Source organism: Rhinatrema bivittatum, chromosome 6, assembly GCF_901001135.1.
Source record: "Rhinatrema bivittatum chromosome 6, aRhiBiv1.1, whole genome shotgun sequence".
NCBI classification, from domain to species: domain Eukaryota; kingdom Metazoa; phylum Chordata; class Amphibia; order Gymnophiona; family Rhinatrematidae; genus Rhinatrema; species Rhinatrema bivittatum.
Genome location: NC_042620.1, coordinates 369,662,852 through 369,690,513, shown reverse-complemented (window position 1 = coordinate 369,690,513; position 27,662 = coordinate 369,662,852). Strand labels below are relative to the sequence as shown.

At 51.5% G+C, this 27,662-nt stretch overlaps 1 protein-coding gene across 2 annotated transcripts in view; it reads left to right on the top strand.

The window, feature by feature from the left end:
• SMARCA1 (SWI/SNF related, matrix associated, actin dependent regulator of chromatin, subfamily a, member 1) overlaps positions 1–27,662 on the top strand; it is an 856,940-nt gene that overhangs the window by 56,934 nt on the left and 772,344 nt on the right. For both annotated transcript variants that reach the window (XM_029607880.1, XM_029607879.1), the window contains exons 2-3: positions 17,921–18,007; positions 24,492–24,578. In XM_029607880.1, the coding sequence (XP_029463740.1) occupies positions 17,921–18,007; positions 24,492–24,578 (174 nt within the window). The remainder of the gene's footprint in view (positions 1–17,920; positions 18,008–24,491; positions 24,579–27,662) is intronic.

Below are 27,662 nucleotides of genomic sequence, written 5' to 3'. Positions count from 1 at the left end.
TTTTTCTATTTCCCCATGCAGGTCGATACCAGCGGCAAGCGGTGGAGCAAACTCCTGCCTGGCCCCTGTGTCTGGGCGTGGTGGTCCCGGTTCCAGACAGCAAACTTGCCGCAGGCCAGTATTCTATTTACTTTGTCGTTCCCTAACAGGACGGGTCTTCGTCCGATCTTAGACCTCACAAGAGTCAACCGGGCCCTCAAGAATCCCACTTTCCACATGAAAACTCTGCGAGTGGTCCTCGTGCCGTTTCTCCCCGGAGAGTTCCTTGCCTCACTTGCTTTGACAGAGGCGTGTTTCCATATTCCGATTCATCATGGCTACCATAGTCTCTTCGCGTTCACATCCTCCACCGGGACTTCCAGTTCAGGGCGCTTCCCTTTAGTCTCGCGACGGCACCTCGCGCCTTCACCAAAGTCATGGTGGTGGTGGCAGCTGCTCTCCGCCGGAAAGGGATCCTTGTTCACCCCTACCGGGACGTCTGGCTCATCAGGGCCAAGGTGGAGGCTCTTGCCGGCAGGCGGTGGATCGCGTGTTACCTCTCCTCACTTCTCTCGGGTGCATATTGAATTTCTCCAAGAGCTACCTTCAGCCCTCCCAGGAGTTAGGGTTCCTGGGAGCCCACTTCGACAACCGGGTGGGCAAGGTCTTCTTGCCTCACGCGCAGGTTCTCAAGTTGATCGGCCAGTTTCAGAGTCGGGTCTTGCTGCCTTCTCTGGCGGCCTGTGTCTGCCTGCAGGTCTCGGGCCCCTTGGCTTCTGCCATTGACCTTGTCCCTTGGGCTTTTGCTCATATGCTACCGTTCCAGAAAGCTTTGCTGTCCCATTGGCAGACAGTGTCGGAACAGTTTCACACAGTCCTCCCGTTTTTTGGGCCTTACCGTCGCCGACTTGCAGTGGTGGCTTTCCCTTCCTCATTTGCTACAGGGAAAGCCTCTCCAAGTCCCTCAGTGGACGATAGTAACCACGGACTCCAGTCTCTCGGGCTGGGGTGCGGCCTGCCTCTCCCAGTACGCCCAAGGGATCTGACCGGCAGCTCAGTCTCGCTGGCACATCATTCTGTTGGAGGCTCGGGCGATGTTTCTAGCTCTTCTGGAGTTTCTCCCCCTCATCCGCAGCAAGGCGATATGGGTCTTGTCCAGCAGCTCCTCCACTGTGGCTTGTCAATCGCCAAGGAGGCGCCCGCAGTCCGCTGATGGCCCTGGAAACAAGCCGTCTCTTCGCCTGGGCAGAGCGACATCTACAGTGCCCGGCGGCCTCCCATATTGTGGGCAAGGGGAATGTTCAGGCCGATTTTCTCAGTCATCAGTCGCTCGATCCCGGGGAGTGGGAACTCTGACGCAGCCATGAATCTCATCGTCGACAGGTGGTCCCCCACCACCTGGGCCTCATGGCGACCCTTTGCGATGCCAAGGCAAATTGGTTCTTCCGCCACTGGAGGGAACACGGCTAGGAGGGCGTAGATGCTTTGGCTCTCCTTGGCCGGCGGACGTCCTTCTGTACGTGTTCCCCCCCCCCCTCCCCTGTGGCCCCTGGTTGGGAAAGTTCTCAGAAGAATGGTTCTGGTAGCACCAGAGTTGCTGCGCAGGCTGTGATTCGCGGATTTTCTCAACCTACCGCCGAATGGACCTCTATGGCTACGCCTTTTTCCTCAGCTCCTTCGTCAAGGACCTGTATTTTTCGACCAGGCCGATTGCTCCTGTCTAGCGGCCTGGTTTTTGAAAGATGATGCCTAAGGCACAAGGGCTATTAGGAGGAGGTCATCTTCACCTTGTTGCGGGCCCGGAAACAGTCGACTTCCCTGGCGTACGCGCATTTCTGGAACGTGTTTGAAGCTGTTTGTGCGGAGTCGAGTATCTCAGCGCTCTCTGCCCTGATCTCATTAGTCCTCTCTTCCCCAAGAAGATCTTCTCCCCTCTCGGCTCTCTCCTGGGTCGGGTAGAATGTCATCACTGAACGGGCCACCCGGATGTGATTGGTGCTTGAAGGGCGTCAAGCATCTACGTCCATCTTCTCGGCTGCTTGCCTGTCGGGGAATTTTAGTCTGATCCTTCGGGCCCTCTGTGCGGCTCTGTTTGAACCTCTCCGTCGCACTCCTTGAAAGCTCTTATGCTTAAGACTGTCTTTCTGGTCTCTATCTCTTATCCTCGTCGGATCTTGGTGATCCACGCGCTGTCCTGTCGGGAACCTTTTGTTTTGCAATTTTCCGATTCTGGGGTATCCCTCGTGACGGGCCCTTCCTTCTTAGAGAAGGTTCTTCTAACCTCCATGTCAACCTGTCGGCAGAACTCCCTGCATTTTCCCCTGCGACTGGGGACGATTTCCGGAAACTTGATACTATACAAGTTCTACTTCGCTATCTCCAGGTTACCCATGGCTTTCGGGTCTTGGTTCATCTTTTGTCCTCTGGAGTGGGCCCATTCGGGGTACGCCGGCTTCTAAGACCACTATCGATCGGTGGTTGAAGGAAGCAATCTCCTCGGCCTCTCTTTGTCGAGGACGGGCGGTTCCCGAGGGCCTTACGGCTCATTCACTGCATTCTCAAACTACTTCCTGAGCGGACAGTCAATCGGTCTCTCCGCAGGAGATTTGCAGTGCCGCCACTTGGACGTCCTTGCATACTTTTGCTCGACACTACCGTCTGGATGTGCAAGCTCCGCTTCTTGGTTCTTTTGGGCTACAAGTGCTTCGAGCGGGACTGTCTCGGTCCCACCCGGCTTAGGGAAGCTTTGGTACATCCCACAGTCTGGACTGATCCGGGTACGTACAGGGAAAGGAAAATTAGTTCTTACCTGTTAATTTTCTTTCCTGTAGTACCACGGATCAGTCCAGACGCCCTTCCTTGTTTGTCTTTTTTCTGTCCTCTCGAAGCTTGTTTCTCTTGCAGATTTGTAGATTTCCACACATCTTTTTTGTGCATGAATACTGAGCAAATACACCGGAAGCCTTGGTTGCCCAGCACCAAGTATATGCAAGAGCGGTTAGTCATACCACATCTATTACATTGTTCTACATCTGCTCCATTGAGCTTTATGGTTACTTGCTTGATCCTACTCTGGTTTTGTTATTTTCTGCTTTGACCTTATACTGAAGTGTTACAGGATAGGCTCTGTCCCCATTTAGGATATCCTTTCAGTTTTAGTCTGTTTCTACCTGCTGGAAAGGAGGCTCAGCCCACAGTCTGGACTGATCCGTGGTACTACAGGAACGAAAATTAACAGGTAAGGCTCCGAGGCGGCTCCCCCCAATCCCCCACTCCCGCGGGTCACGTCGGGTTTTCTTAGCAATTTTTTAAAAAGTTTCTTCTCTGTTCTGCCTCTGCCGGCATGGTTTGCGGCTCGGCTTGCCGCACGTGTGGAGCGGTCCCGGCACGACTCAATCGGTCGGGCCTCTGCTCTGGCTGTATTTTGGGGGGGGTAAGGGCCCTCACTCCTTCCGGGGGTTGCTAAACGCTGGCGCTTGTGTAAAGCACACGGCTGCCGCAGTTGGGCCAATTTTTCTGCCTACCGAGGAAACCAGGGCTGTTGGCTCCCTCGAGAAGGGAGCGGAGGCCATTTTGGCGCCGGATTCGCATGTGCCGCCAATTTTGGAGGGGGAGGGAGATTTACCACCGCGGCTCTCTCCCGTTCACCCCGGACCCCCTGATGCGCAGGGGCTCTCTGGAGGTGCTGGTCAACCAGGTCCTTTACCTCAGGGGCCTGGAGGAGACCGGGCCCCCATTTTGCCTCCGGGTTTGCATCCTTTTTCTCCGGATTTTATTCTCCTGAAGCACCAGACTTATCTGGCGCAGCAGGATGGTTTAGGAGGGGTCACCTTGGCTTTTGGCTCCTCAGGGTCTAGGTTTGCAGCCTCCGAGTTCCAATCCAGGGTCTGCACGGCCGCGAGATTCAGGCATCCCGATCATGCCCAGTTCCAAGGGGGGGGGGGGGGGGCAGCAGGGGGCTCGCAGGTCCCAGCCCCTCCGGCAGGTGCAGCACCGGGCTTCTCCAGACCTGAACCGGACTTGGCATGCCATCCGTGGTAGAGGGGGTTGATCCCAAGATTCTCTGGTTCTTCCGGAGGGAGGAGTTGGCACCTCTGCTTCTGCAGGTCCTTGAGGAGCTGGGTTTTAAAACCCCTTCAGGAAGTTCCAGAGTTGGATGGTGCGGACCCCGTTCTGGACAGTCTTCGGGCTCCTCCTTCCGCCTTTCCCATATCATAGGTTGGTGCGGCAGTTGATTGAGCATGAATGGGATTCTCTGGACTCCGGACTGAGGGTAGGTAGAGCTATGGCCAAGCTCTATCCGTTGCCAGAACAGACCTTGGAGCTTTTCGTGCTGCCGCAGGTTGATGCAGCAGTTTCCACGGTCACAAAAAAGACTACGATTCCGGTCGAGGGGGCCGCTGCCCTCAAGCATGTCCAGGATCAGAAGTTGGAACTTCACCTTAAAAGAGTTTTCGAGAGTGCAGCCTTGGGGCTCCGGGCTGCCGTTTGTTCCGGCTTTATGCAGAGAGCATGTCTGAGATGGGTGCAGAATTTCCAGGATGCATTTCCTGGTCCCGACATTTCAGATGCAGATCGCATGGAGGCGTCTGTTGCGTACGTGGCAGATGCGCTGTATGACTTAGTGCGTTTGCTGTCATGGATTATGAGTTCGGGGGTCGCGGCCAGGCGTTTTCTTTGGCTTCGTCACTGGTCGGTGGATGTATCTTCTAAGGCCCGGTTAGGTTCTTTGCCTTTCAAAGGTCGTCTATTGTTTGGAGAGCAGCTGGGACAGCTCATCAAGCAATTGAGTGAGACAAAGGTACACAAGCTGCCGGAGGACAAGCCAAGAAATCGCCAGGCATTTCAGTCTCGGTCCCACTTCAGGGACGGCAGACGATCTTGTCCTTCCAGAGGGCCCATGGGGTCGCAGCCACAAAGAACTTTTCAGCCGCGAGGCTCGAATTGGGGTCATTCCTTTCATGGCGGCCGCAGACCCTTCAGAGCTCCCTTGACGGGGGGAGCAGCAGCATCATCAAGTCTTCTGTTGCAACCGTCCCGTCCCGACGGCTTCACTCCACCTACCTTTCTTTCTTTGCACCTCCTCTCACTGTGGATGGACGCCTGGCTGCCGTGGCGTCTGCCTGCCATCTTCTCTGGCGTCCCCAGACCGGCTTGGGCGCTGCCTCCCGCCATGCTCCGCTGGTACCTTAGGGTGCGTGCGCCTTGCTGCCTTTACTCTTATTTCCTACTTGGTGCGAACCTCAGGGGCGTCCCCCTGTGAAAACGTCATGCTGCCCGGATATTTAAAGCCTACGATGTTTGCTAGCCTTTGAGTTAGCAAGGGGAAATCTTACGGATGGGATTCGCTTTCCGTACCCAGCAACTCTGCCTCTCCAATCTTCCATTGGACTCTTAATGCTAACGGGGTACCCGCTCCTCAGGGACCTCACTTCCTTTTCAGGTCGCTATCAGGAATCTGGTACTCGCTCCTCGAGGGCCCATGTTCCCTGACTCGCTGCCTGCTCCTATCTTCTCTTCTGCCTGGAAGGATTCGCTATCTTCAACACCAGTGAGTACCTTAGAGCTGTTCCCTGGAACCAGGTACTCGCTCCTCGAGGGCCTACCTCCGTTCCAACCCTAGTGCCATCTCCTACATGGAATCGCTGTTTGAGTACATTGCCTTCAAGCCTCTCAGCTCTCAGGGATCAGGTACTCGCTCCTCGAGGGCCTGCTCTCCCCATCCTGGGGTTCTCCATACTGGGGCTTTGTGCATATTCCACTATACTCATTATTCTCAGTTCTTTCCACTACAGCATTGCTACCGGAGGATTCGCTGTTCCAGCGCCTGAGGGATACTAGCCCAGCTGGGCTACTTCTGCTGCTCACTACTGCCACCTCTGGTGGCTTCATCACATTGTCTAATAAAAGATCAATCTCTGTGTTTGTGTGTCCTAAGCTGAGCCTGACCTGTGGCCCCTCACGGGACTTCCCCAGTGGGCGTGGTCAGCTGCCACAGTGTCCAAGGGTCCACCCAAACCTCACTAATCATAACATCTTCCCAATGAAGCGAGGCCGGTTCACTCAGCTGTTCCCTATATAGGCGGCCGCCTGGCAAATTTTTACGGGGAGTGGGCCAAAATCATGCAGGATCAGTGGGTCCTCTCAGTGATTAGAGATGGTTACGCTTTAGAATTTGCACATCCCGTTCACGACCTCTTCTTAGTCTCCCCTTGCGGATTCTTGGCGAAGCGTCAGGCGGTTCGGGAGACTTTGCGCAGGTTGTGCGGTTTGGGAACGGTGGTTCCGGTACCACCTCACAAGTGGGGCAGGGGTCGTTACTCCATCTATCTTGTGGTCCCGAAAAAGGAGGGAATATTTCGACCCATTCTGGACCTCAAATCGGTCAACATGTCCTTAAAGATTCCATGATTTCGAATGGAGATCTGCGGTCAGTAATTGTGGCGGTCCACTCTCGAGAGTTTTTGGCCTCCCTGGATCTGACGGAGGCATGCTTGCATATCCCAGTTCGCCCAGCACATCAGCGGTTTCTGCGGTTCGCGGTGTTGGGTCAACATTTCCAATTCCAGGCTCTACCCTTTGGTCTCGCGACGGCTCCTCGCACGTTCACCAAGTTGATGGTGGTGGTGGTGGCTGCTCTCTGATGCGAAGGGGTGTTGGTGCACCCTTATCCCGACGATTGGATAATTTGAGAGAAGTCATTGGACGGATGCCGTTCGTCAGTTCAGAAAGTTGTTCACATGTTGGAGTCTCTTCGCTGGGTGGTCAACCGGACGAAGAGTCACTTGGAGCCGTCCCAAGTGCTAGAGTACCTCGGAGCTCGTTTCGACATGAGCCAAGGCAGGGTATTTCTCACTCAGGAGAGGATATTCAAACTACAGTCACAAGTTCGATGCTTGTTGGCGTTGAAGATACCACGAGCCTGGGATTTTCTACAGGTTCTGGGTTCGACGGCTTCACCCCTGGAATTGGTACCATGGGCCTTAGCGCATATGCATCCACTTCAGAGGGCACTGTTGGACAAATGGAACAAGAACATAAGAAATTGCCATGCTGGGTCAGACCAAGGGTCCATCAAGCCCAGCATCCTGTTTCCAACAGAGGCCAAACCAGGCCACAAGAACCTGGCAATTACCCAAATACTAAGAAGATCCCATGCCACTGATGCAATTAATAGCAGTGACTATTCCCTAAGTAAATTTGATTAATAGCAGTTAATGGACTTCTCCACCAAGAACTTATCCAAACCTTTTTTTGAACTCAGCTACATTAACTGCATTAACCACATCCTCTGGCAACAAATTCCAGAGCTTTATTGTGTGTTGAATGAAAAAGAATTTTCTTCGATTAGTCTTAAATGTGCTACTTGCTAACTTCATGGAATGCCCCCTAGTCCTTCTATTATTCGAAAGTGTAAATAACCGATTCACATCTACTCGTTCAAGACCTCTCATGGTCTTAAAGACCTCTATCATATCCCCCCTCAGCCGTCTCTTCTCCAAGCTGAACAGCCCTAACCTCTTCAGCCTTTCCTCATAGGGGAGCTGTTCCATCCCCTTTATCATTTTGGTTTCCCTTCTTTGTACCTTCTCCATCGCAACTATATCTTTTCTTAAGATGCGGCAACCAAAATTGTGCACAGTATTCCAGGTGTGGTCTCACCATGGAGCAATATAGAGGCATTATGACTTTTTCCGTTTTATTAACCATTCCCTTCCTAATAATTCCTAACATTCTGTTTGCTTTTTTGACTGCTGCAGCACACTGAGCCGACGATTTTAAAGTATTATCCACTATGATGCCTAGATCTTTTTCCTGGGTGGTAGCTCCTAATATGGAACCTAACATCGTGTAACTACAGCAAGGGTTATTTTTCCCTATATGCAACACCTTGCACTTGTCCACATTAAATTTCATCTGCCATTTGGATGCCCAGTCTTCCAGTCTTGCAAGATCTTCCTGTAATGTATCACAATCTGCTTGTGATTTAACTACTCTGAATAATTTTGTATCATCCACAAATTTGATAACCTCACTCATCATATTCCTTTCCAGATCATTTATATATATATTGAAAAGGCTTTTCATTTACCAGTTTTGCTGGATGCGTCGGCACAGAACAGCCTATCATGGTGGCGACAGTCTTCCAATCTGCTGCTTGGAGTCAGTCTGGAAGTTCCGGAGTGGGTGGTTCTCACTACCGATGCCAGTCTCTCTGGTTGGGGAGCGGTCTGCGAGTGACAGTCTGCCCAGGGCACTTGGTCGGCGGTGGAAGCTTCGTGGCCAGTTGGTTGGAGACCAGGGCGCTGCGGCTGGCACTTCAAGTTTTATCCCCCTCATTCAGGGTTGCTCGGTCAGGGTTCTGTCGGAGAATGCCACAATGGTTGCTTACATCAATCTTCAGGGCGGGACCAAGGGCCAGGGGGTGGCACTGGAAGCGCAGGAGTTGTTTCAATGGGCGGAATGGTACTTGGTTCAGCTAGTGGCTTCTCATATCGCAGGTGTCGACAACGTTCAGGCCAACTTCCTCCATCGTCAGAGCTTAGATCCCAGCGAGTGGGAGTTGGCAGAGTCTGCTATGCGGCTCATCCAACGAAGGTGGGGCTGTTCCCGCGTCGATTTGATGGCAACTCGGCTCAATGCGAAAACTCCTCGGTTCTTCAGTCGCAGGAGAGAGTACGGAGCCGAGGGAGTCGACGCTCTAGTAGTGTCTTGGCCTCGGGAAGTCTTGCTGTATGTTTTTCCGCCGTGGCCTCTGGTGGGCAAAGTATTGTGCCGAATAGAGAGGCACCCCGGGAAGGTGATCCTAGTAGTTCCAGAATGGCCATGTCATCCGTGGTTCGCAGATCTAGTCAATCTAGCAGTGGACGGTCCGCAAAGATCCAGTATTTTCCGACCAGGCAGATCACTTTTGTCTAGCAGCTTGGCTTTTGAGAGGCATCGCTTGAGGCGTAGAGGTTATCCAGAACCGATTATCACTACACTTTTACAGGCTAGGCGGCAGTCTACTTCCCTCTCGTATATTCGAGTCTGGAAAGTTTTTGAAGCTTGGTGTACCGACCGAGGGATTTATGCGGTTCAGGCCTCGATTTCTCAAGTTTTATCCTTTCTCCAAGAGGGTTTAGCTAAAGGTCTTGCTTTCAATTCCCTTAAAGTGCAGGTAGTGGCTCTTGCCTGCTTACAAGGAAATCTTGAGGGTCATTCCTTGTCTTCTCATCCGGACGTACAGAGATTTCTTCGGGGAGTTAAGAATTTGCGTCCTCCGGTGCGGAAAGTATGTCCTCCTTGGAACCTTAATCTTGTTCTGCGAGTATTGTGCGACGCTCCATTTGAACCAATTCGAAGAGCGACCCTTAAGGATCTGACTCTCAAGGTGGTGTTCCTGGTGGCCATCTGTTCCACCAGGAGAATTTCAGAATTGCAAGCCTTGTCATGTAGGGATCCATTTCTTCAAATATCTGATTCTGGAATTACGTTGCATACGGTTCCCTCCTTTGTCCCAAAGGTGGTTTCTGCCTTTCATGTTAATCAGACTATTGAGCTTCCGGCGTTTGCAGACTGGGATGATTCTATGCAGAATGAAACATAGAAACATAGAAACATAGAAACGCACAATTAAACTCTGGAATTTGTTGCCAGCGAATGTGGTTAGTGCAATTAGTATAGCTGGGTTTAAAAAAGGATTGGATAAGTTCTTAGAGGAGAAGTCCATTACCTGCTATTAAGTTCACTTAGAGAATAGCCACTGCTATTAGCAATGGTTACATGGAATAGACTTAGTTTTTGGGTACTTGCCAGGTTCTTATGGCCTGGATTGGCCACTGTTGGAAACAGGATGCTGGGCTTGATGGACCCTTGGTCTGACCCAGTATGGCATTTTCTTATGTTCTTAATGACAGCAGAAGAAGACCAAACGGCCCATCCAGTCTGCCCAGCAAGCTATGCACTCTTTTTTTTTTTTTTTTTTTTCCCCTCTTACTTGTTACGCTTGGCTCTTAGTACCTTTTAGTTCTATTTCCCTTCCACCCCACCATTAATGTAAAGAGCAATGTTGGAACTGCATCTAATTGAATATGTAGCTTAGTTAGGGCTAGTAACTGCCTCAATAAGCAAGCTACACCCATGCTTTTGTTTACTCGACTATGTAATTCAGTCCTTGTTGGTTGTTGTCTACATATAGATCCTCTTTTGTACATTGCCCCTGCCGTTGAAGCAGAGAGCTATGCTGGCTATGCGTTGAAAGTGAAGTATCAGACTTTCTCCCCTGCCGTTGAAGAGAGCTATGCTGGCTATGCGTTGAAAGTGAAGTATCAGACATTCTCCCCTGCCGTTGAAACAGAGAGCTATGCTGGCTATGCGTTGAAAGTGAAGTATCAGATTTTTTCCCCTGCCGTTGAAGCAGAGAGCTATGCTAGATATGCATTGAAAGTAAAGTATCAGGCTTATTTGGTTTGGGGGTAGTAACTTCTGTATCAAGCAAGCTACACCCCCCCTTTTTTGTGATTTGCAAATCCTTTTTTTTTTTTTCCCACATTTCCTCTTACCGTTGAAGCTTAGAGCAATGTTGGAGTCGCATTAACCGTGTGTATGTATATTGAATAAGGGTATTATCTCCAGGTAGTAGCCTTCATTCCCGCGAGCTACCCCCTCTTCATTCATGTCCTCTAGACTTGATGGATCCACAGTGTTTATCCCACGCCCCTTTGAAGTCCTTCACAGTTCTGGAAGGACTTAATGCTCAGGAGCTTAAGCTGTTGGATGTCTGCAGAACCTTGCTTCGCTAAATCAAGATTACTAATGATTTCAGGAGGTCTGATCATCTTTTTGTTTTATGGAGTGGTCCAAAGAAGGGTATCCATGCCTCCAAAGCAACCATTGCCAGATGGCTTAAAGAGGCTATTGACTCGGCGTACATTCTCAAGGGCCGTCAAGTTCCGGAGGGTTTGTGGGCCCACTCGATGCGGGCTCAGGCCGCTTCTTGTGCGGAGGCTCAGCTGGTGTCTCCGCAGGAGATTTTCAGAGCGGCGACTTGGAAGTCGCTGCATACTTTTGCAAGGCATTACCGATTAGATTTGGGATTTTCTGATTCCAGGTCTTTTGGTGAAGGTGTCTTGCGAGCGGGACTCTCCAGGTCCCACCTTCTCGAAGAACCTTTGGTACATCCCAGGAGTCTGGACTGATCCGGGTATGTACAGGGAAAAGAAAATTGGTTCTTACCTGCTAATTTTCCTTCCTGTAGTACCAACGGATCAGGCCAGAACCCATCCGGGTTACAGGGGAGAGTTGTCCGCTCAGCTATAATCTTTCAGCAAACTTTCTTTCTGTGTTGTAAACTTATAAAATTTTAAAGTTGTTTGACACGTTTTTAGTCAGTTTTTTGCACATAGTGTTTATTTCAGCTTGGATACAGATCAATACTGAGCTAATGCAGATGGCACCACGGTTTTTAAGCAGTGTCATCGAGGCTTTTCTCTGTCTCCATCTGCTGGCAAGGATGAATAAACACAGGAGTCTGGACTGATCCGTTGGTACTACAGGAACGAAAATTAACAGGTAGGAACCAATTTTCTTTTCTTATGTTCTCATTCATCTGAATTTTCATTTTGTTGGGGTAAATCAACATGAAGGAAATTTTTTATTTTGTTTTTACATTTTTTTAAAAATTATTTTGCATGCAAGTTCTTCTGCATTTTTGCCACTTCCTTTGGTCTCAAAGCTATCATCAGGCTATGTTGATAATTCAGCTCTCCCCATCTCTCACTTTACATAGAGCCCATTCCTTTTCTTGGAATTTGAGGAACTTGGATCATGAGCATGTTTGGTCATTTCTCTCCCTCCATATTCCAGGGCATTTTTGTACCTTAACTGATGTGAAAGTTGGGGAGCACTTCTGTGCATATAGCACTTCCTTTCTGTTGTTTTAAATTGTCAACAGAATTATCTAAACTGTACTGATGTTGCCATTGTAGAGACTATCTTTTTTTTTAATTTTTTTTTTTTAAGTAATCTTGGATTTCCTAGCGTGTAGCCAGATGGACTCAGAACAAGTGGGTATAGTGTGCTCGTGCTAGCAGTTGGAGATGGATCTGACGTCAGCACGGGTACATATACCCCAATAGGAAGTGAAGCACTTCAGTAATTTCCGTCTCCAAAGCAGTTTGGAGAGCCTGCACGCTCGCTGAGCGTGTTTTCCAATACTACTTTTCTACTTTCTACTTTCTATATTCTACTTACTAAATTTCTACAGGAACATCGAGCCCCGCACTCCTGCGGTGATACCCTCCTCCCCCAGTTGAGTTTCCCGGGGTGATTTCCGTGATCCCTCTGAGGTCTAGGCCTCGGTCCGGTGGCCGAATCGCGGCAGGGATCTTGCCCCCGAGCGTGAAGGGCTTGGGTCGGGCTAAGAGGCACCTCGGTCCCGGCGTGGACCTAGAGGCAGCGGGTGCATTTCCTCAGAAGCGGCGGTGAAGGTATTTCCCCTCCCCCCCGCAGCCGGAGACCGCCCGGGTTCTAGCCGGGAAGCGCCGAGGATCAGGAAAGGCGTACATCTCTTAAATTTGGTCTCCGAGGATCGGCGGTGTTGCCTGTATGCGGCACGCCGTGGAGGTCGCCATTTTGTCGGCCTTGTTCAGGTATTGAGCGCCCATGATAGGCGCCTGTATACTATTGAGCGTATATTGCTGGCCGCATATTATTGTGCATATATTGTATATCCTTTGAACGTATATTACTGACCGCATATTATTGTGCGTATATTGTATATCCTTTGAGCGTATATTGCTGCCACATATTATTGAGCGCATATTGTATTAAGTGTATATTGCTGCCGCTTATTATTGAGCGCATATTGTATTAAGCGTTTATTGCTGCCGCATATTATTGAGCGCATATTGTATTAAGCGTATATTGCTGCCGCATATTCTTGAGCGCATATTCTTGAGCGCATATTATATTAAGCATATATTCTTCGCAAGCCGCGATGGAACATTCGAACGCCCCGGCGTCTCCTGCGGCGGCGCCTTCTGATTCCGGCGTGAAAGCTCTCGGCCTCTGCTCAGCATGCCAGCTTAGAGCCACGCACAGCGAGGAGCCAGACTCCCTTTGTGCCCAATGTGAGGAGGCAGTGGGAGCCTCGGGCCAGGACCAGTCTCAATCGAGGTTTGCTGACAGTTCCCCAGGGGCCACCCCGGATCTAGCAGGCAGTCTCAAACAACCTGGGATCCCGGGGGACCTGGTACCCCGACGGCTAGAGACCGCTTCCATTTCCTGGGTGGATCTCTTTAAGGGGATCCATGCCTTTGTACAGATGCAATCAGCTTCCCGTCCAGGCCCTGCTGCTGCTGCTGCTGTTGTTACTCCAGCGGATCCTGCCCCTGGACCTTCACGCCCTTATCGTGGGCACCCGCCTCCGGGCAGTCCGGCTGAGACGGACCCTGATGTCTCGGAGGATGAGTCCGAACCCCCCGAGGAGGGGGAACTTCCCTCGGGGATTGAGCCATATCGTACCATGAGGCGGTTCTTTCCCAAGGAAGATCTCTCCGACCTGGTATCTCGGTGCCTGGCGGAGTTGGCTATTACAGGCCCCAGCACTATGGTGCCATCTACGCAGAACCCTCTACTGGAAGGTCTTCATCCTACAGCTCGCCATTTTCCCTTCTTGCAAGCAGCACAGCAACTGATTGATTTGGAATGGGCTGCACCAGCGGCCTCATTCAAAGGGGGTCGGGCCCTGACGGGCATGTACCCCCTGGACCCGGCAATCAAGGAGATGCTGGCGTGCCCTCAGGTCGACGCCTTGGTGAGCGCTGTGGTCAAGCGCACTACCATTCCAGTTGAGGGGGGGGTGGCCCTCAAGGAGCCTCATGACCGGCGACTGGACGCCATCCTGAAACAGACTTTTGAGGTGGCTGCTCTAGCTTTGCGGATCGCAACCTGCTGCACAGTGGTGACGCGTTCCTGTTTGTCACAGGTTAGGAACAATGCTCTGGCAGCGGACATGGAGTCCGCTCTCTCGTTCCTCACGGATGCCGCATCCGACCTAGTCCGTATGACAGCCAAGGGGGTCTCATCCTCTGTTGCTGCCAGGAGGCAGCTCTGGATACGGAATTGGTCCGCCGATGCTCCTTCGAAGACACGCCTCACCAGGATGCCCTTTAGGGGTTCTCTCCTGTTCGGCAGCGACCTTGATAAACTGGCCAGCACATGGGGTGCCTCTCCAATACCTCGCCTGCCAGAAGATAGGTTCAAGAGGAACCAGCGCGCCTTTCCGAGGCCTTCCAGAGGCAGAAGCTCCCAACGCTTCACTCCCTATAGGAGTCGCTACCAGGCACCCCGTCCTCAGGCCAGGAACCAGTCCTTTCGGACCAAGCAGCACAAGAGGGGAGCCGGCTCGGGTTCAGGGCCCGGCCGCGCCTCCCAATGAGCATCAGCCGATCCATCCGGGGGACGGAGCCATAGGGGGCAGGTTAACCCTCTTCTACCCCAGATGGGTTGAGATTACGTCGGACCAGTGGGTCCTCGCCATCATCCGAGAGGGGTATTTTCTGGACTTTCATCATCTCCCTCCAGACAGGTTTGTGGAATCTCCATGTCCAATCCACAAGAAGGCAGCATTGGAAGCTACCCTGGCGAGGCTCCTGTCCTTGAAAGCCATAATCCCAGTACCTGCATGGGAAAGAGATTCTGGGCATTATTCCATTTATTTCATGGTACCAAAGAAAGAGGGCACTTTCCGGCCCGTGTTGGACCTCAAGTCAGTCAACCGATACTTAAGGGTCCTGAGGTTTCGCATGGAAACTCTGCGCTCAGTCAAGATCGCAGTACAGCCAGGAGAATTCCTCATGGCCTTAGACTTGTCAGAAGCCTACCTGCATATCCCGATCCATCCGGATCATCAGCGCTACCTACGCTTTAAGGTTCTGGGACGCCACTTCCAATTCCGGGCTTTGCCCTTCGGGTTAGCCACGGCGCCGCGGACCTTCACCAAGGTGATCGTAGTGGTAGCAGCGGCGCTCAGACGGGAAGGAATCCTTGTCCATCCCTACCTAGACGATTGGCTGATCAGGGCGAAATCACGAGAGGAGAGCCATCGGGCAACCAACAGAGTGATCGCCCTTCTGCAAAGCCTGGGATGGGTAGTCAACCTAAACAAGAGTTGCCTACAGTCTTCCCAATCACTGGAATACCTGGGAGTCCAGTTTGACACCCAGGCAGACAAAGTCAGTCTCACCACCAAGAGAAGGTTAAAACTTCAGACGCGTCTCCGGTCCTTGATGGGAGCCAGCCGGCCCATAGCTTGGGATTATCTGCAGGTTCTCGGTCTCATGGCATCCACCCTGGAAGTGGGACCCTGGGCAAGAGCCCACATGAGGCCTCTACAATGCTCCCTGCTCTCTCGATGGAGCCCCCGCTTCCGGAATTACTCCATACATCTCCCTCTACCAGCCAGAGTAAGGACCCAGCTACGATGGTGGTTGCAGTCCAACCACACGAGCAGGGGGTCGAAGATGTCCTCCCCCACGTGGATTCTGCTCACCACAGATGCCAGTCTGAGCGGATGGGGAGCACACTGCGAAGACCTCACCACCCAAGGGCGGTGGAACAGAGAAGAGTCAAGGTGGAACATCAACCGTCTAGAGGCACGGGCAGTCTGGTTAGCCTGCCTGCGATTTGCTCACAGACTGCGGAACCGGGCAGTCAGAGTGATGTCCGACAACGCCACCACGGTGGCATACATCAACCGTCAGGGCGGAACCAGAAGCCGCCAGATGTCCCTAGAAATAGCCCCCCTGATGTCTTGGGCAGAAGCAAATCTACAGGACATCTCCGCCGTCCACATTGCCGGGAAGGACAACACCACGGCAGACTTCCTCAGCAGAGAAAGCCTAAATCCGGGGGAATGGCAGCTGTCGCCCACAGCTTTCCAGATGATTGTGGATCAGTGGGGGATTCCGGACGTGGACCTATTAGCGGACAGGTCCAATGCTCAAGTACCCAGATACTTCAGCCGCAAGCGGGATCCGTTGCCTCACGGGATCGACGCCCTGGTTCAGCCATGGCCTCCAGGGACCCTGCTATACGCTTTTCCTCCGTGGCCCCTGCTGGGCACCCTTATCCACAAGATTCAGAAGCACCGGGGCCTAGTTCTTCTAGTGGCACCAGACTGGCCAAGAAGACCCTGGTACGCGGACATGAGAAGATTGCTGGCAGGGGAGCCCCTTCCCCTGCCTCCTCTCAGGGACCTGCTACGTCAAGGTCCCATCCTCCACGAGAATCCGGCTCAATTCTCTCTTACGGTCTGGCCATTGAGAGGGCTAGGCTGAAGAAAAGAGGTTACTCGGACCGGTGATAGATACACTCCTCCGAGCTCGCAAGTTTTCCACATCCCTCACCTACATAAGGATCTGGAGAGTATTTGAAGACTGGTGCGACACTCATGGCACCAATCCACATGCGACCACAATCCCTATCGTGTTGGATTTCCTGCAGGATGGGCTTCAGAAGGGTCTCTCCCTAAGCTCCATCAAGGTCCAAGTGGCTGCGTTGTCTTGCTGCGGTCCCAGGAGGGATGGCAAGACCATTGCCACGCACCCGGATGTTTCTCGCTTCCTGAAAGGAGTCCAGCACATTCGTCCGCCACTGAAGTGGCCAGTGCCCCTGTGGAACCTTAACCTTGTTTTGGATTTCCTCGCGGGATCCACCTTCAGATCCCTTAGGGGCCTGTCTCTCCGTTCGCTAACTTTGAAGATGGTGTTCCTGCTCACAGTATGTTCAGCACGCCGTATCTCAGAGCTACAAGTGCTGTCCTGCCGTGATCCCGTCCTTAGGATCACTCCAGAGGCTATCCATCTTCGCACGGTTCCATCCTTCTTGCCGAAGGTAGTCTCACAATTTCACCTCAATCAAACCATATCCTTGCCAACCATGGCGGGTTTGAAGAAATCAGAAGAAGGGCGTTTACTACGCCATCTCGACATCGGCAGATTGCTGCCCAGATATCTGGAAATGACAGAAGAAGTACGAAAGACGGACCATCTGTTCGTCCTTCACAGCGGGAAGTAACAAGGAGAAGCGGCCTCTCGGCCCACCATCGCCCGCTGGATTAAAGAAGTTATCAGAGCGGCCTACGTAGAGGCCAGGAAGTCACCGCCTCTTCAAGTCAAGGCTCATTCTACCAGAGCCCAAGCAGCATCTTGGGCTGAATCTAGGATGCTGTCGCCTGCAGAAATATGTAAAGCGGTGACATGGTCCTCCCTCCATACCTTCTCCAGGTTCTACCGTCTGGATGTCCAGGCCAGGGAGGACACAGCATTTGCGAGGGCAGTCTTACGCGGTCCTCAGGCAGCCTCCCGCCCAGGCCGGGAGTAAAGCTTTTGTACATCCCACTTGTTCTGAGTCCATCTGGCTACACGCTAGGAAATGTTGAGATTACTTATCTGATAATCTCGTTTTCCTTGGTGTAGACAGATGGACTCAGCATCCCGCCCAGCTGCCAGTATACATGGGTTTCACCGATTCAAGGTAGGCCATGTCATTTGCTTACATAAGAGCGTCCCCTTTGCCAGGTGTCGACGCCTTCCGGTTGGGAATGCTGGTGGTCTCCAGCTAATATCAATCGGTCAGGGGAATCCTGTTTCACTATTTCATTGATCGTCAGTACACATATATCCATAACAGCTTTTGCAAGGAAGATTACTGAAGTGCTTCACTTCCTGTGGGTGTATATGTACCCGTGCTGACGTCAGATCCGTCTCCAGCTGCTAGCACGAGCACACTATACCCACTTGTTCTGAGTCCATCTGTCTACACTAAGGAAAACGAGATTATCAGGTAAGTAATCTCAACATTGCCTCTGTTGTCTGTTCAGTATTCTTTTTGAAAATTCTTATAGATTTTTAAACACTGCATTATCCTTTTGACATCTTTTATTTTTAAATTTTAGAAGAATGATCCTCCATTTCAACTCAAGCTTCCCCCAAAGGCATCCAGGCTTGAAAAGGAGGTTGATCCAGAATATGAAGAGAAGATGGTGAGTACATAATTTTCCCCACAAATAATGTGTTTTATATTTAAGTTAATTTGAGACAATAGCAAGAAAGAAAAAAGATACTGCAGACAGGGTATGAAGAGGAATGTGAGGGGGAGGGCATGAGAAATTTGTAAAAGAACATCTCAAAAAAGATATAATTGCGATGGAGTAGGTACAGAGAAGGGCGACCAAAATGATAAGGGGAATGGAACAGCTCCCCTATGAGGAAAGACGAAAGAGGTTAGGACTTTTCAGCTTGGATAAGAGACGGCTGAGGAGGGATATGATAGAGGTATTTAAAATCATGAGAAGTCTAGAACAGGTAAATGTGAATCGGTTATTTACTCTTTCGGATAATAGAAAGACTAGGGGGCACTCCATGAAGTTAGGATGTGGCACATTTAAAAATAATCGGGGAAAGTTCTTTTTCACTCAACGCACAATTAAACTCTGTAATTTGTTGCCAGAGGACGTGGTTAGTGCAGTTAGTGTAGCTGTGTTTAAAAAAGGATTGGATAAGTTCTTGGAGGAGAAGTCCATTACCTGTTATTAATTAAGTTGACTTAGAAAATAGCCACCGCGCTACTATTACTAGCAACGGTAACATGGACTAGACTTAGTTTTTGGGTACTTGCCAGGTTCTTAATGCCTGGATTGGCCACTGTTGGAAACAGGATGCTGGGCTTGATGGACTCTTGGTCTGACCCAGTATGGCATGTTCTTATGTTAACAATAATGAAACATTTTCTCTGTGCCCGTGTTCCATTAAATGGAGTTCATATATTACATTAGTTGTAAAAATTGAAAGTTATATTCTTATTATAACAATTGGTTAGTAAAATTAATTATATAGTTATGAACTGCATTTTTATTTAAAACATGAGCCAATGTTAAGAATTCAACTTTTTGGAACAGTAAAGGTAAGTTAAATTGAGTATACAAGACTCACCTTATATAGCACTTTCCCTGTACGTACCTGGATCAGTCCAGACAGTGGGTTATAACCCCCGTCCAGCAGATGGAGTCAGAACAGAGTTTGAGAGCGTTAGCATATAGAGTAGTGCACCCTCTGCTGGAGCTCAGTATTCTTCTGACTCCAGCAGATGTGAGTGGGGGGATCCACTAGCTCCCCCAGATTGACAGGGTTTCTTCATTTTTGGTTATTTCTTTCTTTTTCTCCACAGTATTTCCCTGTCTTATGTTTCTCTTCATTTTGGATCCTTAAAATTTAAAAAAAAAAAAAAAGAGTTTTCAATTTTTGAGGAGGCGTGTGTCTGTGGCTCTGCCACATATTATTGAGCGCATATTGTATTAAGCGTATATTGCTGCCGCTTATTATTGAGCGCATATTGTATTAAGCGTATATTGCTGCCGCTTATTATTGAGCGCATATTGTATTAAGCGTTTATTGCTGCCGCATATTATTGAGCGCATATTGTATTAAGCGTATATTGCTGCCGCATATTATTGAGCGCATATTCTTGAGCGCATATTATATTAAGCATATATTCTTCGCAAGCCGCGATGGAACATTCGAACGCCCGGCGTCTCCTGCGGCGGCGCCTTCTGATTCTGGTGTGAAAGCTCTCGGCCTCTGCTCAGCATGCCAGCTTAGAGCCACGCACAGCGAGGAGCCAGACTCCGTTTGTGCCCAATGTGAGGAGGCAGTGGGAGCCTCGGGCCAGGACCAGTCTCAATCGAGGTTTGCTGACAGTTCCCCAGGGGCCACCCCGGATCTAGCAGGCAGTCTCGAACAACCTGGGATCCCGGGGGACCTGGTACCCCGACGGCTAGAGACCGCTTCCATTTCCTGGGTGGATCTCTTTAAGGGGATTCATGCCTTTGTACAGATGCAATCAGCTTCCCGTCCAGGCCCTGCTGCTGCTGCTGCTGTTGCTACTCCAGCGGATCCTGCCCCTGGACCTTCACGCCCTTATCGTAGGCACCCGCCTCCGGGCAGTCCGGCTCAGACGGACCCTGATGTCTCGGAGGACGAGTCCGAACCCCCCGAGGAGGGGGAACTTCCCTCGGGGATTGAGCCATATCGTACCATGAGGCGGTTCTTTCCCAAGGAAGATCTCTCCGACCTGGTATCTCGGTGCCTGGCGGAGTTGGCTATTACAGGCCCCAGCACTATGCTGCCATCTACGCAGAACCCTCTACTGGAAGGTCTTCATCCTACAGCTCGCCATTTTCCCTTCTTGCAAGCAGCACAGCAACTGATTGATTTGGAATGGGCTGCACCAGCGGCCTCATTCAAAGGGGGTCGGGCCCTGACGGGCATGTACCCCCTGGACCCGGCAATCAAGGAGATGCTGGCGTGCCCTCAGGTCGACGCCTTGGTGAGCGCTGTTTTCAAGCGCACTACCATTCCAGTTGAGGGGGGGGCGGCCCTCAAGGAGCCTCATGACCGGCGACTGGACGCCATCCTGAAACAGACTTTTGAGGTGGCTGCTCTAGCTTTGCGGATCGCAACCTGCTGCACAGTGGTGACGCGTTCCTGTTTGTCACAGGTTAGGAACAATGCTCTGGCAGCGGACATGGAATCCGCTCTCTCGTTCCTCACGGATGCCGCATCCGACCTAGTCCGTATGACAGCCAAGGGGGTCTCATCCTCTGTTGCTGCCAGGAGGCAGCTCTGGATACGGAATTGGTCCGCCGATGCTCCTTCGAAGACACGCCTCATCAGGATGCCCTTTAGGGGTTCTCTCCTGTTCGGCAGCGACCTTGATAAACTGGCCAGCACATGGGGTGCCTCTCCAATACCTCGCCTGCCAGAAGATAGGTTCAAGAGGAACCAGCGCGCCTTTCCGAGGCCTTCCAGAGGCAGAAGCTCCCAACGCTTCACTCCCTATAGGAGTCGCTACCAGGCACCCCGTCCTCAGGCCAGGAACCAGTCCTTTCGGACCAAGCAGCACAAGAGGGGAGCCGGCTCGGGTTCAGGGCCCGGCCGCGCCTCCCAATGAGAATCAGCCGATCCATCCGGGGGATGGAGCCATAGGGGGCAGGTTAACCCTCTTCTACCCCAGATGGGTTGAGATTACGTCGGACCAGTGGGTCCTCGCCATCATCCGAGAGGGGTATTTTCTGGACTTTCATCATCTCCCTCCAGACAGGTTTGTGGAATCTCCATGTCCAATCCACAAGAAGGCAGCATTGGAAGCTACCCTGGCGAGGCTCCTGTCCTTGAAAGCCATAATCCCAGTACCTGCATGGGAAAGAGATTCTGGGCATTATTCCATTTATTTCATGGTACCAAAGAAAGAGGGCACTTTCCGGCCCGTGTTGGACCTCAAGTCAGTCAACCGATACTTAAGGGTCCTGAGGTTTCGCATGGAAACTCTGCACTCAGTCAAGACCGCAGTACAGCCAGGAGAATTCCTCATGGCCTTAGACTTGTCAGAAGCCTACCTGCATATCCCGGTCCATCCGGATCATCAGCGCTACCTACGCTTTAAGGTTCTGGGACGCCACTTCCAATTCCGGGCTTTGCCCTTCGGGTTAGCCACGGCGCCGCGGACCTTCACCAAGGTGATCGTAGTGGTAGCAGCGGCGCTCAGACGGGAAGGAATCCTTGTCCATCCCTACCTAGACGATTGGCTGATCAGGGCGAAATCACGAGAGGAGAGCCATCGGGCAACCAACAGAGTGATCGCCCTTCTGCAAAGCCTGGGATGGGTAGTCAACCTAAACAAGAGTTGCCTACAGCCTTCCCAATCACTGGAATACCTGGGAGTCCAGTTCGACACCCAGGCAGACAAAGTCAGTCTCACCACCAAGAGAAGTTAAAACTTCAGACGCGTCTCCGGTCCTTGATGGGAGCCAGCCGGCCCATAGCTTGGGATTATCTGCAGGTTCTCGGTCTCATGGCATCCACCCTGGAAGTGGTACCCTGGGCAAGAGCCCACATGAGGCTTCTACAACGCTCCCTGCTCTCTCGATGGAGCCCCCGCTTCCGAAATTACTCCATACATCTCCCTCTACCAGCCAGAGTAAGGACCCAGCTACGATGGTGGTTGCAGTCCAACCACATGAGCAGGGGGTCGAAGATGTCCTCCCCCACGTGGATTCTGCTCACCACAGATGCCAGTCTGAGCGGATGGGGAGCACACTGCGAAGACCTCACCGCCCAAGGGCGGTGGAACAGAGAAGAGTCAAGGTGGAACATCAACCGTCTAGAGGCACGGGCAGTCCGATTAGCCTGCCTGCGATTTGCTCACAGACTGCGGAACCGGGCAGTCAGAGTGATGTCCGACAACGCCACCACGGTGGCATACATCAACCGTCAGGGCGGAACCAGAAGCCGCCAGGTGTCCCTAGAAATAGCCCCCCTGATGTCTTGGGCAGAAGCAAATCTACAGGACATCTCCGCCGTCCACATTGCCGGGAAGGACAACACCACGGCAGACTTCCTCAGCAGAGAAAGCCTAAATCCGGGGGAATGGCAGCTGTCGCCCACAGCTTTCCAGATGATTGTGGATCAGTGGGGGATTCCGGACATGGACCTACTAGCGGACAGGTCCAATGCTCAAGTACCCAGATACTTCAGCCGCAAGCGGGATCCGTTGCCTCACGGGATCGACGCCCTGGTTCAGCCATGGCCTCCAGGGACCCTGCTATACGTTTTTCCTCCGTGGCCCCTGCTGGGCACCCTTATCCACAAGATTCAGAAGCACCGGGGCCTAGTTCTTCTAGTGGCACCAGACTGGCCAAGAAGACCCTGGTACGCGGACATGAGAAGATTGCTGGCAGGGGAGCCCCTTCCCCTGCCTCCTCTCAGGGACCTGCTACGTCAAGGTCCCATCCTCCACGAGGACCCGGCTCAATTCTCTCTTACGGTCTGGCCATTGAGAGGGCTAGGCTGAAGAAAAGAGGTTACTCGGACCGGTGATAGATACACTCCTCCGAGCTCGCAAGTTTTCCACATCCCTCACCTACATAAGGATCTGGAGAATATTTGAAGACTGGTGCGACACTCATGGCACCAATCCACATGCGACCACAATCCCTATCGTGTTGGATTTCCTGCAGGATGGGCTTCAGAAGGGTCTCTCCCTAAGCTCCATCAAGGTCCAAGTGGCTGCGTTGTCTTGCTACGGTCCCAGGAGGGATGGCAAGACCATTGCCTCGCACCCGGATGTTTCTCGCTTCCTGAAAGGAGTCCAGCACATTCGTCCGCCACTGAAGTGGCCAGTGCCCCTGTGGAACCTTAACCTTGTTTTGGATTTCCTTGCGGGATCCACCTTCAGATCCCTTAGGGGCCTGTCTCTCCGTTCGCTAACTTTGAAGATGGTGTTCCTGCTCACAGTGTGTTCAGCACGCCGTATCTCAGAGCTACAAGTGCTGTCCTGCCGTGATCCCGTCCTTAGGATCACTCCAGAGGCTATCCATCTTCGCACGGTTCCATCCTTCTTGCCGAAGGTAGTCTCACAATTTCACCTCAATCAAACCATATCCTTGCCAACCATGGCGGGTTTGAAGAAATCAGAAGAAGGGCGTTTACTACGCCATCTCGACATCGGCAGATTGCTGCCCAGATATCTGGAAATGACAGAAGAAGTACGAAAGACGGACCATCTGTTCGTCCTTCACAGCGGGAAGAAACAAGGAGAAGCGGCCTCTCGGCCCACCATCGCCCGCTGGATTAAAGAAGTTATCAGAGCGGCCTACGTAGAGGCCGGGAAGTCACCGCCTCTTCAAGTCAAGGCTCATTCTACCAGAGCCCAAGCAGCATCTTGGGCTGAATCTAGGATGCTGTCGCCTGCAGAAATATGTAAAGCAGCGACATGGTCCTCCCTCCATACCTTCTCCAGGTTCTACCGTCTGGATGTCCAGGCCAGGGAGCACACAGCATTTGCGAGGGCAGTCTTACGCGGTCCTCAGGCAGCCTCCCGCCCAGTCCGGGAGTAAAGCTTTTGTACATCCCACTTGTTCTGAGTCCATCTGGCTACACGCTAGGAAATGTTGAGATTACTTATCTGATAATCTCGTTTTCCTTAGTGTAGACAGATGGACTCAGCATCCCGCCCAGCTGCCAGTATACATGGGTTTCACCGATTCAAGGTAGGCCATGTCATTTGCTTACATAAGAGCGTCCCCTTTGCCAGGTGTCGACGCCTTCTGGTTGGGAATGCTGGTGGTCTCCAGCTAATATCAATCGGTCAGGGGAATCCTGTTTCACTATTTCATTGATCGTCAGTACACATATATCCATAACAGCTTTTGCAAGGAAGATTACTGAAGTGCTTCACTTCCTGTGGGGGTATATGTACCCGTGCTGACGTCAGATCCGTCTCCAACTGCTAGCACGAGCACACTATACCCACTTGTTCTGAGTCCATCTGTCTACACTAAGGAAAACGAGATTATCAGGTAAGTAATCTCAACATTGCCTCTGTTGTCTGTTCAGTATTCTTTTTGAAAATTCTTATAGATTTTTAAACACTGCATTATCCTTTTGACATCTTTTATTTTTAAATTTTAGAAGAATGATCCTCCATTTCAACTCAAGCTTCCCCCAAAGGCATCCAGGCTTGAAAAGGAGGTTGATCCAGAATATGAAGAGAAGATGGTGAGTACATAATTTTCCCCACAAATAATGTGTTTTATATTTAATTAAGTTAATTTGAGACAATAGCAAGAAAGAAAAAAGATACTGCAGACAGGGTATAAAGAGGAATGTGAGGGGGAGGGCATGAGAAATTTGTAAAAGAACATCTCAAAAAAGATATAATTGCGATGGAGTAGGTACAGAGAAGGGCGACCAAAATGATAAGGGGAATGGAACAGCTCCCCTATGAGGAAAGACGAAAGAGGTTAGGACTTTTCAGCTTGGATAAGAGACGGCTGAGGAGGGATATGATAGAGGTATTCAAAATCATGAGAAGTCTAGAACAGGTAAATGTGAATCGGTTATTTACTCTTTCGGATAATAGAAAGACTAGGGGGCACTCCATGAAGTTAGGATGTGGCACATTTAAAAATAATCGGGGAAAGTTCTTTTTCACTCAACGCACAATTAAACTCTGTAATTTGTTGCCAGAGGACGTGGTTAGTGCAGTTAGTGTAGCTGTGTTTAAAAAAGGATTGGATAAGTTCTTGGAGGAGAAGTCCATTACCTGTTATTAATTAAGTTGACTTAGAAAATAGCCACCGCGCTACTATTACTAGCAACGGTAACATGGACTAGACTTAGTTTTTGGGTACTTGCCAGGTTCTTAATGCCTGGATTGGCCACTGTTGGAAACAGGATGCTGGGCTTGATGGACTCTTGGTCTGACCCAGTATGGCATGTTCTTATGTTAACAATAATGAAACATTTTCTCTGTGCCCGTGTTCCATTAAATGGAGTTCATATATTACATTAGTTGTAAAAATTGAAAGTTATATTCTTATTATAACAATTGGTTAGTAAAATTAATTATATAGTTATGAACTGCATTTTTATTTAAAACATGAGCCAATGTTAAGAATTCAGCTTTTTGGAACAGTAAAGGTAAGTTAAATTGAGTATACAAGACTCACCTTATATAGCACTTTCCCTGTACGTACCTGGATCAGTCCAGACAGTGGGTTATAACCCCCGTCCAGCAGATGGAGTCAGAACAGAGTTTGAGAGCGTCAGCATATAGAGTAGTGCACCCTCTGCTGGAGCTCAGTATTCTTCTGACTCCAGCAGATGTGAGTGGGGGGATCCACTAGCTCCCCCAGATTGACAGGGTTTCTTCATTTTTGGTTATTTCTTTCTTTTTCTCCACAGTATTTCCCTGTCTTATGTTTCTCTTCATTTTGGATCCTTAAAATTAAAAAAAAAAAAAAAAAAAAAGTTTTCAATTTTTGAGGAGGCATGTGTCTGTGGCTCTGCCTTCTCTATTTTGTACTCCTTTCCTCTTCCGTTGGGGTAAGTGGAAGTTTTTTGAGTTTCTTTCTCCACAGGTTTGCTTCTTTTTGGTGGTGCCCTGTGGATGCCGGTGGTTCCGGCCGCTCCACGCGTCGTTTGTGGGTCCCGCGGTTCGCAAGCTCTGCTCGCGGGTGTGTGCTCAACTGAAACGGGGGTTTTCCCCCGCAGTTCCTGGACCCCTTCGGCGGGTTGTTAGGGCCATTCCAGGCCACCCCGCGGCACTAGCTCGTTTTTGGCCCCCCCCCCCCCCCCCCCGAGGCTTTTTTCCCGGTGCTGACATGCCGCGGTCCTCGAGGTGTGAGGCCTGCGGCGAACCGGGGAATCAATTTCTGAGGGAGGGGCTTTGTGAGCGGTGCTTCCCCGACGGGGAAGGCACCCTGCAGTCCTCCGGTGCGATTTCGGTCCTGCCTCCTCCTCAGCCCGGGCGGCGCGGGCCGGCCACGACGCCGCCTTTGGCGGGAACGGCGGCCATTTTAGGGGGACAGCGTGAGACGGACTCGCTCCCAGATGCAGACAGGATTGGTTGCACTGGCTCTCAACAGGCTTTGCCCCCGGCGGGGGGTTTGCCCGACCGGGGCTCCCAGGACGGTCCCCCCCCAGGGATTCCAATCAGCTTCCCGTTTTTCTCACCTGATTTTATTCTGGCTATGCACATGGCTTATTTGCAGGGTATGGGAGCGCAGGCGCTGAATCCCCTGGGGGACCCTCCCCCCAAGGTTCCTAAACTTGCTGTTGGTCTCACCGCCTCGCCCGTTACGCCTGGATCCCTGCTGGGTCCCTCTCCCGTGCCACCCCGGCGTACCACGGGGGCGGCTTCGCCGGTGAGAGACGACTCCCCGGAACCCCCGGAGGCGCATCCGGATGGACATATGGAGGGGGACGACCCTCGAGCCCTACGGATTTTTCAAAAAGAAGAGCTGGATGAACTCATCCACCATATTATTCAGGAGCTGGACCTCGACCCACCTCCAGATCCGCCGATCCCTGTGGCTCCTGCCGTCGCCACCTCTTCTCGCAAAGGGGATCCAGTACTTGCCACCCTCCGTCCTAGGGCAAGGGCTTTCCCTATCCATGAGTCCTTCCTACAGCTTCTCACCAGGGAGTGGGACACACCCGAGGCGTCCTTGAAGGTCACACGCGCCATGGAAAAGCTATACCCGCTCCCTGAGGATTTTTTGGATCTTATCAAGGTGCCCAAGGTGGATTCAGCGGTGTCGGCAGTGACCAAGAGGACGACCATCCCGGTCACGGGTGGAACGGCCCTGCGGGATACGCAGGACCGTAAACTAGAAACCTTCCTCAAGAGGGTCTTCGAAGTCTCCGCCCTAGGTATGCGGGCCGTGATGTGCAGTTTGCTCGCGCAAAGGGTCAGCTTGCTCTGGGTACAGCAGCTTCTCACCTCTCAGGAGTTGCCCCCCGAAGAGGCCGCCCAGGCGGACCGTCTGGAATCTGCCATAGCATACGGGGCGGATGCCTTGTATGATCTCTTTTGCGTAATGGCGCGGTCCATGGTTTCGGTTGTAGCAGCCCGACGGCTCTTGTGGCTTCGCAACTGGGCGGCGGATGCTTCTTCCAAGTTGAGCCTTGGCTCCTTCCCCTTTCGGGGGAAGTTTTTATTTGGAGAGGACCTGGATCAGATCATCAAGTCACTGGGGGAAAATTCGGTGCATCGTCTGCCGGAGGATAGACAGCATTCCTTCAGGTCATTTTCTTCCGGTAGAACCAGGGCCAGGGCACAGCGACGTTAAAGGTCTT